General features: G+C 40.0%; 1 protein-coding gene across 1 annotated transcript; it reads left to right on the top strand.

Moving 5' to 3' along the window:
• Nucleotides 1–484: 484 nt before the first annotated feature.
• Nucleotides 485–12,075, top strand: cntrob (centrobin, centrosomal BRCA2 interacting protein). Its single transcript, XM_065275699.1, has 21 exons — nucleotides 485–588; nucleotides 1,071–1,310; nucleotides 1,529–1,730; nucleotides 3,451–3,541; nucleotides 3,895–3,967; nucleotides 4,107–4,224; nucleotides 4,441–4,557; nucleotides 4,689–4,805; nucleotides 4,970–5,047; nucleotides 5,334–5,537; nucleotides 5,822–5,947; nucleotides 6,014–6,147; nucleotides 6,359–6,484; nucleotides 6,573–6,720; nucleotides 6,795–6,870; nucleotides 6,953–7,099; nucleotides 7,242–7,639; nucleotides 9,109–9,221; nucleotides 9,302–9,368; nucleotides 10,662–11,185; nucleotides 12,001–12,075. Exons 1-20 carry the CDS (start codon nucleotides 545–547, stop codon nucleotides 10,752–10,754), a joined length of 2,712 nt encoding a protein of 903 aa, XP_065131771.1. The 5' UTR covers nucleotides 485–544; the 3' UTR covers nucleotides 10,755–11,185; nucleotides 12,001–12,075.
• Nucleotides 12,076–12,092: the final 17 nt, after the last annotated feature.

Genomic DNA, 12,092 nt, shown 5'->3' with positions numbered 1-12,092 from the left:
AAATGTTCAGAATACAACAAAGCAAACTTCAGTGTGTAGATAGCATAAAGTGATCATACATTTAGGAAGCAAGGATCCTATTTCGATGATCCTATTTTGTGTTAAGTATTTAGACCTTTTTAATGAAATGGAAAAACAATTAGCATGAAATAAGGACAACCTCGACCTTAAAAAATAAAGAGAGTTTTTATTGATTCAAAAATGGAATATACAGCAAGAATTCTCCGTACATCAATAAAGTCTATGAACAAATCACAAATAAGACAGGGAGGTCAAGGGTTATAAAAAATATAATGTAAAAAAGTAAAGGAAAAAATTAAATATCTTGTAAAGCTTACAGAGGTCATATGATCTAATGCTTTTTTGATTGTACACTCATATATTGAGATAACATAATGCCTAATATAAGCAGCAAGATCCAGAAAGCTTGGTTTCAAAAATAAAGAGATAATAAAACTTTTGTGAATGTAATGACGTCTCGGGTGCTTTAAACGGAAGCGGTTGGGTTCGTGTCGCGGTTTGATGACGTATTTCCACGGTTGTCATGGCGCGTTTTCAAGCGCGGAATCTGCGCGAGATGCACGGACGGTAAATAAACTCTCAAAACTTTCTTAAACTTTTAAATCCCTGAAAACTTTCACTTTGTCTCTCGTGAACTTTCTTAAGGACTGTCAAATGAAAAAATTGTAATAAAGTTGACACAGTGAGGTAAATGTTAGTAAAATAATTCTCGAAGTTTGTCGTGTGTGATGCAGTTGCTATAGAAACGGATGTCTGGATCAAAATTCTAACGTTAATTCAATTCTTTAAGTATTCAGATGATCTCATTAAAACGAATAAAGCAAAATTAAACATTAAGTTAAATAAAACATTTAATTGCAACGAAATACAATATCAGCTGCGAGATCTGTAATGAATGATGAGTTTGAGATAAAGCTTCAGTAAAGTTTGACAGAGAGTTTCAGATCTGTGCTCTATAAACGAGTGTTCATGTTACAATCAGTAATATATAAATGATGGAAACAGAAAATCATATTACCTTGTCTGTGTGTGTCTCTGTGTCTGCACAGTGAGATGTCAGTGAGCAGAGGGAATGATGATGATGATGATGATGATGATGATGATGATGATGCACTCAGTGATGTTGAGCCTCTTCCAGCATCAACTCTTCATCAGTCTTCTCTTCTTACTCGCTCATGGCCGTCTTCTCCTCTGTCAGCACTGTCCTCATCTCGTGAGGTCACCGCCCGCCTCTACAGTTCACTGCAGCATAGCCGAAAGCAGGAGGTCAAAGGTCACACTGCTGCCAGGTACAGAAAAAGAGTTTATGTTTGATTGAAACTTTGGTCGCTCTTGTATGGACACGTCACGTCACAAACACATATTCAGTGATCACAACAAGCTGTTTGAGAGAAAGATCATAATGTTGTGTATCGTTCATAATGTTGTGTATTGATCATAATGTTGTGTATCGTTCATAATGTTGTGTATCGTTCACTGTCTCCTCTTCTGATCTCACTGCATTCAGAATGACGGCAGCCACGCCCCCTCTTCTCTCCCATGGGCTGGAAGAGACACAGGAGGCGGGCTTCACTGCAGACTCCTCCTCCTGTGGAGTAATTTGCTCTGGACCACAGGAGGCGGGGTCAGAGGTGGAGTCAGAGGGTGATGGCCTGTCACAAGAAATGGACCTTCATCTGGAGAAAAGAAACGGATCAGCGCAGATAACGGTAACCTAAAAAAATCTCTGACAGGAATGACATCATCACTTATAAAAAATAAAGACCCTCAACAGACAACAGTTTGATTTTGTAATTAAACACCTGGGGCCCGTTTCAATAAGGAGGTTCAACCAACTCTGTGTTAAAACTTGAACTGTGAGTTGACTTACTCTGAGATAGGAAACTCAGAGTTTTCAGTTACAGAACAGCTGATCTAAGTTAGTTCAATCGACTCTGAGTAGGTTAACTCTGAGTTAAGCGCGTGCACAACCACAATGAAAAGCCATCATCAATGGAGCTCTGATATTACATTTCACTATGGCAACAGCAAAAAAAAGAGGTCTAAATCCTTTTTACTACTAAAACTGAAAGTCTTACTGCAAGTGTACAGAAACTACGAGCATATATTTTAAAGAAAAGAGTTGTTGTTGAAAATTGCTACTTTAGTAAATGCGTACATTTAATTTTTCATCACGGTTAGAATATCAGAAGTAAATAAACTAAGGACTATACATTATTATATACATTTTCATGCAGATGCAATCTCATGGACAAAAAGATGACCGCAGCTCAACTAAAAATGAAATTAGGGGTAATAATTGTGCATAAAAGGCAACGAACTTTACAAATGTTTATACGCCAAGCCGGTATTCTAACTCATGTCGTCGACAGTACGTCTGCCCAAACTACTGCACACAGCACTACCCACTGGACCAGCGATAATGACGAGTAGATTCAGAAGAAATGTAAAGGCAACTGTTCAGATGTAAGAGCACGGCCATAAGGGCTGATATTAGTCATGTAAGGATATTTATATGTATTATGTATATATGTATATTCTAAAATGACTGCAAAAAAATACAGCTCACATAAATGCAAGTGGATATGACAAAAATCCACTCAGGGTCTCAAAATCCTCTCGCAACATAAATGTAACTTCCTACAAATAAATGCAGCAGCATCTACAGGATCCTCTATAAAAGCACTTATAATTTTAGTCACTTAGACGGTCTCTGCACCTAAATATATCAAACTGGCTTTACTGATCATTTCAATATACTGTTTACATGTTTTTGTTTAAATTTAAGTGTAATTTATAAAATATATAAAGCACTAAGGTAAAATAATTTGCACTGGCAATCTGATTATAACTTAAAGACAGCTGAAAACATATTTTACAGTGTAAGTATTAAAAATGTGTGCAATGGATGAATGTACTAAAGCAACTAACAAGATTAAACACCACTACTCCTTTAAAAATGGGGAGGAGACCACAAGAAACTCAGAGTTTACAGAATAAAACCTGCTCTCGACCAGGTTAGGTTCAGAGAGTAAGTTACTCCAAAAAACATAAGTTACCTCTTCTTCTGAAACAGGCTTGACTTACCCCGCTGTCTCATGTTTAACCTACCTGTTCATTTTGAAACAGAAAACTCAGAGTTTCCCTTATTTCAGGGTTAACAAACTCACAGTTTTCACTTAACCACCTTTCTGAAACGGGCCCCTGAATTACATCATGAGTGTTTGTTTATTTAACACACCAGATGTTGAAAACCGCAGACATCTCCAAAATGTGCACTGTTGAGGTTTCTTCGTGAACTCGATTGAGTTTTTACCAGCATAACACAAAGCACTATACTCTTATCTTAAAGATTTCAAATCCATTATAGCGTGTGTGTGTTTGTGTGTGTGTGTGTGTGTGTGTGTGTGTGTGTTTGTGTTTGTGTAGAGTGGCAGGAGGCATATAGAGGAAATGGAGAATGTGAGGACACATTTACAATCTATACTGAGATCCAAACCAACAGCTGCACACAGACTCGGTAAGCACACAATACAAACACAAAAAAACACCGCAATACAACATTAACATGTTGCTGACGTCACTACATCTGTGTGTGTGTGTGTGTGTGTGTGTGTGTGTGTGTGTGTGTGTGTGTGTTGATAAAGCACATAATCTGTAATCTGTTTCTATATCAGATTCATTTTTATTTTCAAGTAGCACATCTGACAAAGTTTGAAAATCATTGTTTTAGATAATTGATTGACAGGTGAGTAGGCGGTCCTTCACCCTTATCCAGGACACATTTTAGTGTTCACGCTGTACACGATGTATGTGGTCACGTGTGTTTCTGAATGTGGTTTGAGTGATTGACCTTCACCTTTGACCCTCCAGAGTTTAGGGCTCCTGTGTCCCAGCACCTCCTGAATGATTCACATGACAGCGACTCCACCTCACACCTGCTCAGGTGAACAGACCATCTGTTTGTGTTTAAGCTGTCTCTCTCTCTCAGCTGTCTGTCTGTCTGTGTTTAAGCTGTCTCTCTCTCTCAGCTGTCTGTCTGTCTGTCTGTGTTTAAGCTGTCTGTCTCTCTCTCTGTGTCTCAGTGCCATGTCTCTGGATGAGTTGTTTCCTCGATATTCTCGACTTGTGGACACAACCTCCAGTGTGTCAGAGTTGCAGATGTTGAGAGAGAGTCTGGAGAGAGAGCGATCACAGCGTAAGGTAATGATGTTTATATGATGGGTCGGATGTGTTAGACAGGACAGGTTGTGTTATGTGTTGTACATACATGCATATATAGAGTCTTATGGCAAACTTAAGAGCAATGGGATGATCAGGATCCTGACATGGGGTTGAGATTGACTGTACATTATTAAAATTATAAACTATTTATCAAATCAATCATTGGACAAAATGTTTGTGTTTGTGCATGCACAGTTGTGTGAGCAGCAGGTGTCGTCTCTTCAGAATAAAGTTCTTCAGGTTCAGCAACAGTTTACACTCGCTGTGGCTGCTGATCGCAAGAAAGACATCATGATTGAACAACTTGACAAGGTTCATACACACACACACACACACACACACACACACACACACACACACACATATATAAATGCAAACACACAGACACACAGAGCGTTAGAAAGATTTATTATTGTGTCTGTTTATGTGTGTGTGTGTGTCAGATGCTGGTAAAAGTGGTGGAGGGCTGGAGGAGACATGATCATGACCGAAGTGAGGAGATGAAACTCCTGCAGGAGGAGAAGCAGAAAGCAGAGCAAACACTTCATAAACTGAGAGAGGTATACACGTGTGCGTGTGTGTTTTGTGTGTCTGGATGGCTGTGTTTAGCTCAGCTCAGACCATCATCAAATTCAAGCTAATAAAGAAATGTGTTTCAGACAGGTTGGTGGACACATTCACACTGTGTGACGCTGCTATGTAAATGTGTGTTTGTGTGTTTCAGAATCTCTCTTGTGTGGAAGAAACTCTCAAGAAAGAACAAAAACACAACCAAGAGCTGCAGGACACCAACACACAACTGGTAACAAACACTCTCACATACACATCTTTACAAACTCACTCATGTCTCCATGACTTTAGATTTAAACATTAAGGTTTTTCTGCTGGTTGTCCTGATATGAAAAATCAAGCAAAACATCTACACACACACACACACACACACACACACACACACACACACACACACACACACACACACACACACACACACACACACACACACACACACACACACACACACACACACACACACACACACTCACACACAGCTGTACTCTTCAGTACTTCTTTGACTTTGTGTGTTTCAGGAGCAGCAGGTGTCAGAGCTGCGAGTGTGTGTAGATAATCTCCAGCGCTCAGAGCAGAAACTCAACAGTGATGTGAAGAAAGAGAAAGAGAAACTCCTGACACTCCAAACTGAGTCCCACAACAAACACACACTTCTGGAAAAACACAATGAAGAACTCCAGAGACAGATCACACAAAACACACAAGAGCTGGAGAGAGAGAGAGTGAGAGACACACACACACACACACACACACACACACACATTCAGTTTCTTTTCAGTGCTGATTTTAACCCATGATCAGTATATTCTGTAGAAGGCAATGCACTCTGGGATTGATTTAGTTGTAAAACACACATCTCATGTAATGTCAGATGATGAATCTTATAAAGCTGTGTAATTTTTCTTTCAACATGAGCACAACATTAATGAGGGTTTATAACAGAGCCTCATGTCTCACACTGACTGTGTGTGTGTGTGTGTTTGTGTGTGTGTGTTTGTGTGTTTAGTCTCAGATGAAACAGGAAGTGATTGTGCGTGAAGAAGCCCAGAGCAGAGCACAGCAACTACTGAAAGATCTGGAGGAGACCAGACGAGACCGAGACAGTCTGAGATTGGACCGAGTCGTCGAGCAGGTAATACACAAACTAATGTGTGCACAACTCGTCCTGTGATGATGTCCTGTTTGTGTGTGTTTATAGACACGATTTGAGTCACTAAAGTCACAGATGGAGGCGGAGTTTCGATTGTCAATGGAGCAGAAACTCAATGATCAACTGTCAGTCATACAGGAGGAGAACAGAGTACACAACACACAACTGAGAGAACAACACAGGTACACACACAACACGCAACTGAGAGAACAACACGGGTACACAAGCATCTATCTGAAAATTCATTTGTTAAGTGTACATAAACACACATACATCTCTTTTGTCTTCTGTTGTGTGTGTGTGTGTGTGTGTGTGTGTGTGTGTGTGTGTGTGTGTGTGTGTGTGTGTGTGTGTGTGCGCGTGCGTGTGCGTGCGCGTGTGTGTGTGTTAAAGGAAGCAGCTGTTGGATCTGAGTGCGAGACACGAGCGAGATCTATCGTCACAGCTGGATGAGTTCAGAACACAGTTACAGGAGAAAGACATCAAACTACAACATCTTACACATTATTACCAGAACAAGTACGTCTACTTTGTGTGTGTGTGTGTGTGTCTGTGTGAGTCTGTCTGTGGGTGTTCAGTAAATTTGTGTGTGTGTGTTTGTGTGTAGGCTGTCAGAGATGCAGGAGGAGTTGGTTTCCATGGCAGCATTAAAAAAGAGGCTTGAGACGCAGAGGGAGGAGCTTGTGTCTCGGCTTCAGGGAATGATGCGCTCTCATTGGGCAGAGGCTTTACAGCTGTTGACCAATCAGGAGCAGGTACTATAGTCTCATGTCAGATTTAAAAATTTAGCAACATTTCTTATAAATAATTTGATCCTGCGTGTGTGTAGATGGAGAGTGTGTTTCTACCTTCTAAAATCAGCGGTTCTCTGCAAGATACAGCAAAAAGTGAAACACACCTGCCAGGTATCTGCTGTCTGACACACACACACACAGGCATATATTTACACGCACATACTCATGCACACACAAATGTTTTCTGTCTCAGTTACACAGGCCGTAGTTTTGAATCTGTCCAGAGAGAGAGAGAGCGAGCGAGAGACACATAGTCAAGCACAGTTTCATTCTGATGTGTGGAACTGCAGTAATTCATTTACACCTCTGGAACCTGTGCTGGACAACACTCATCTCACAGGTATACACACACTGGCACACGCACAGATACACACACACACACACACACACACGCACACATATGAATATACTTGAAACATACATCACTTTCACCAATGAGAAAACGTTTCATGTGTGACCTCTCCAATATGTGTGTGTTGTAGCTCTCAGTGACTGCAGTGCATTGTGGGTCAGACCTGCGATTGCAGAAGAAAGAGAGAACAGCGCAGAGAGAAAGATGAAAGAGCCCAACGCAACCCAACTGAACCAAAACCAGGATCTTAACCCGAATCACAGCCGGTGTCATCAAAATCAAAGCAAAGTCGATCAGATCCGAGATGCAAATCAAAGGCAGAGATTGAGCCACGCCTTCACAGAGTCACGGTCCAATCACAGCTCTAGCTCAGATAGTGGGCTGAGCAGAGGAGTTGCTTCTGTAGTGTTGTACGGTAGTCAATCAGAGAAGGCTCCACCCATCAAAGAGGAAGCCCCGCTCAGCAAGATGAACGTTTCCTCTTCTAATGAAGACAGACAGAGTGAGCTGCAGTATTATGTATCAAAGGTAAAACACAAAACAACATAGTTGAAAACCCATCGGATGTCACACTGAACATTTTTCAGAAAAATCTAAATGTCAGTTTTGTTTTCAGTCAATTATTCTTTTATAACATCTTTTCCAATAACTGAAAAATCTTCTCTGCAAAATTGACTGAAAACTAGAGATTTATAGTGACAAGCGCCTGCAACACAACACAATCACTTATAGCTTTTTCATCTCTTAACCCTTAACAAATAAAAACCTCAACATGTAGAATAAAGGTCTTCCCACCAGTCCTGTGTAAACTACGACACACAAAGTATTTTTATACAACATCATCATGAGATCATGGCACACACGAGAACAACAAGAGTCTAAAGTATCTGCTCACTTTAATGATAAACATGATCGCCTCATGGTGATGTCAGTGCTCTAAATGATGTTAGAATGAACTATTTCACATCCAGAGATGAAGGATCAGATGATAGAGACACTACTGAAAAGGAGTCATATATAATGTCACCTTCAGGCTGATATGCTACAAGGTAAACTGGTGCTGCTATCTAAACATACAAGGGGTGATGAAAACTTCAGTGACTATGCCCATGATAAACAACAGAAACCTGTGAAGGAAGCCATCTTTCCCATTCAAAGTAATAGCAGGGATGTATCTTGGGTAAAACAGCTTATGGATAGATGTTATATCACCTTCAGACCTGTGATTGTTTTATGTCACTTCAGTGATGTTGATGATGATGATGGTGTGAACACAAACCCATCGTAATATTGATGATGAAAGTGAATAGCTGTGGTTTAGATAATAAATATACTCTAGATGTTGTTAATAGAGTATAATAAAGACTTAAAATAAGGCTCTTATACAAACAGAAAATGAGTTCAATAAGTGAAATACATTCAATGTTAAAACAACCGCTTTACACTTAGGGCCAGATTTACTAAATGGGCCAAATTAGCGTGAGAGCACAGATAGGAGCGTTATATCTGTGGGTTACTTACTAAAAAAGTGCAACTTAAATAACACAGGTGCAACAGCTGATTTCCATAATGACCAACATAATCTACTAAGAGAAGCACAAATTAGTTCAGGGTAGAAAATAATCAGAGCTGATGAGGTGCAGGTGATCTACTGACACCTGATGTGCTTGAGTTCAGCACCACGGACATCACAGTGGAAAATTCAGCGTGTGAAATCCCAGATAATGAAGCCGTAGGACACTGAAAACAACTGGAGGACAAACAATGAAGGATTACAAGAAGTTTTGAAACTCCTGCTGTTGTGTGACTTCTAGTGACTCCTCTTTTATTTACTTAAGCAAATAAAAAATAACATGGCTTGGCAAACAATATTTTTGAATAATATGTTTCTCTGCCTGTACCACGCGCTCTCTGATCTATGCGATGCCTACACCATGTGATGGATTTTACCAAATTGCTTCACACACTCACACATCACTTCCTGTCTTCTGCATCAGTTACTGGAGCGTTCCCCTGGAGAACCAGTAGAGGAACCAATCAGAGAGCAGCGGGTAGCTGATGTCACTCACCAACTATACACTACACAACAATTGCAGGATAGTTTCAGCAGGTGAGAAACACACACACACACACATACTCCTGCTCTCAACACAAAACAAAGACAAACAATGTGCATGTGCGTGTGTGTAGGTCTGTTAAAGGTGGGGTTACCACAGTACAATCAAACCTGGAGCACAAATCAGATGAGCAGACGGAGGTGAGTCACATTTCTTCAGAAGACTCATGACTGCTGTGTTTAAAGTGGTTGTGAGTTTGTGTTATTATGAACGTAACATTCAACTCTTTACTAAGGTCACTGTGAATCAGAAACGCATGAAATCACCTCTGTGTGTGTTTTATGTTAAATGTTTCTGGTATCATGATCCGTCGTCTACATTGAAACGCGCTGCTAATGTTGGCGTTGGAGATGCAGGTCAGGATTTGCTGTGTCAGCTTTGTCTGAAGTCAAGTCAAATTGATCTAATACAGCATATTTAGATGTGTTTTTAACAATGTTGAATTGTTTCAAAGCAGCTTTACATGAAAGACAAAGAAAAGAAACCCAGACATGTATGAACACACATAGTATCATAGTATTGCAGATGTTATTGTCATTATAAATAGCTTATAATCTAATAAACAGGTATAGACTTTTCCTTTGACTATTGAACATTTAGTTGATTGGGATGATAGTTGACAGGCGTCATATTAAACTAGACATGCCATGGAGAAGAACTAACACATGAGGATAAAGGCTATTTTGGCCGTGACCTGTCAGACTGAATCTTTTGAGCCTGGGTTATTTGTCTTTGACGCGAACTGATGTCTGATCCGGGATAGAAACAAAGACACTTTAAGAAAGCTGCGTCACTGCGCCGGCAGGTTTGCAACACATGCAGGTCATGCTAAAGTTCATACCTGTCAGGTACTGCGCATATGCAAACAATGGGCAGAGACCATCATTAAGAACAGATGAGTCTGTACAGAGCCCCTCCCCCAGATGATCTCATTCTTTAACAGTTGATCATTGGCTCTTTTCACTGGAAGGTGAGAGTTTCTGTGGCCATGTTGACCCTCACAATCTCCTCCATTCAAACTATAACAGGGATGTATCTTGGGTAGAAAGCAGCTGGATAGATGTTATATAACCTTCAGTCCTGTGTGTGTGTTTTATGTCACTCCAGTGATGATGGTGTGAACACAAACCCACGTCAGTGCCCACTGGGGTCCATTTCTCTTTTTGCCATCCCATCATCATCCTCTAGTGTTTGTTTAATAACAAACAGGTCTTGGCTTTCAGAGCTTCTCTGAGACCCTGAGCAGCTTCTCTTCTCCCAGCTTTTGCTATCTGTTGGCACCCAAGCATTTGACGTTGTAAAAAAAATGTGGTACAATAATTTCAACTAAAATAATTTGTATTTAAAAGAGAGACCATTTGGAGGGAGTGGAAATGAAGGATTTGATTTTCTGAGACCTTTTAGGATGTTAATGTGAGATGTGTCTGTTTCAGTTGACTGTGTCATCTCAGCGTGGTGCTCCTCGTGTGGTCCAGAGCAGAAGAACTGTAGGACACAGAGGCGGAGCTCAGCGAGTCTGGAGATGATTTTACTCGTTTCCTTTATTCATGTTTTAGAAGATTTGAAATAAAAACTCTTTACTGCACTTCAAAGTTGAATTGTTTGTGTTTATGTGCTATGAGTGATTTTAGCACCTTCACTTTAAAACCCCGCCCACTGTAGACACAACAGCCAATCCAAACCTTTGCTTTATTTCTGTCATGACAGAGAAGCTCATTGGCTCAATTCTCAGTGAACACAAACTCAACTTGTAATGCACTGTAAGTCACCTTGGATAAATAACATCTTTGTGTGCAGTGCAGTGCAGTGCAGTGTTTCTCTGTGTGTCTGTGTCTCTTCCTCACAGTCCAGAACGACAGATGTATGGGATGTTTGTTTTGTCTAATATAAGTGTGATTCACTCAGAGATCTGTTGTCTGATTGGAGGAGAGACTGAGATCGATCTCAGCATGATCACGTGAGAATATCTTTTATTTTCATTATTGAACTTTCACAATGTTGATTAAACCATTTCAAGGGGACATATCAAGAATCTGTCTTTTTTCATGTTTAAGTGCTGTAATTGGGTCCCCAGTGCTTCTGTCAACCTAGAAAATGTGAAAAAGATCAACCCAGTAACTTAGTTTTGGTAAACCATTCTCTGCAAGCATGTGAAAAAATAGCTCATTGAAATTTGGCTCCCCTTGTGATGTCAGAAGGGGATCTTATTATAATAGTACCGCCACTTAATCTGCGCTATCCAATCACGGCACTGCCATTTAGTGCAGAGAGTGTAAATAATTGACAGCACGATTGAGTTTTTAATTTGAATCGCATTTACATTTCATCAGCTCATTTGCATTTTAAAGGACACACCCAAAAACAGCACATTTTTGCTCACACCTACAAAGTGTCCATTTTAACATGTTATAAGAAATTATCTGTGGGGTATTTTGAGCTAAAATTATACATATGTACTCTGGGGACACCAAAGATTTATTTGATATCTTTAAAAAGTCTAGTGTCCCCTTTAAATGATCTGTGTTGATTAAAATGCATCAGAGCATTATATTACAGTAATGACATCACAAACACTTAATCTGTAAACTTCTAGCATGTTTCTAACTAGTCAATCCAAATCCTGTTCACACACACACAGGGCTTTTGGTTACACCATGCTAGGCTCAATCACTAGTAAAATTAACTCTGATTATGAGTTTAGACGGCCAACAGGCTCATACACTGATGATGATGATGATAATGATGATGATGTGATCTCATCCTTAAATAAAGACTTTTCCAGTTGATTCCTGTGACACCCAACTATCTTGACCTGATCAGACTAAAGACAGCCTTTAGATGTGCGGGTGTGTAGTTTTAAAATG

Source organism: Paramisgurnus dabryanus, chromosome 21 (assembly GCF_030506205.2).
Source record: "Paramisgurnus dabryanus chromosome 21, PD_genome_1.1, whole genome shotgun sequence".
In the NCBI taxonomy this organism is placed as follows: domain Eukaryota; kingdom Metazoa; phylum Chordata; class Actinopteri; order Cypriniformes; family Cobitidae; genus Paramisgurnus; species Paramisgurnus dabryanus.
This window is presented reverse-complemented; position numbering and strand designations above follow the sequence as displayed.

Excerpts from the sequence above, each read along its gene's own strand:
- cntrob (XM_065275699.1), top strand. The coding sequence starts at position 545 with ATGGCGCGTTTTCAAGCGCGGAATCTGCGCGAGATGCACGGACG. Across the intron at positions 1,311-1,528 it reads AAAGGTCACACTGCTGCCAG|AATGACGGCAGCCACGCCCC; the intron begins GTACAGAAAAAG and ends CACTGCATTCAG. Across the intron at positions 6,871-6,952 it reads AAGTGAAACACACCTGCCAG|TTACACAGGCCGTAGTTTTG; the intron begins GTATCTGCTGTC and ends TTTCTGTCTCAG.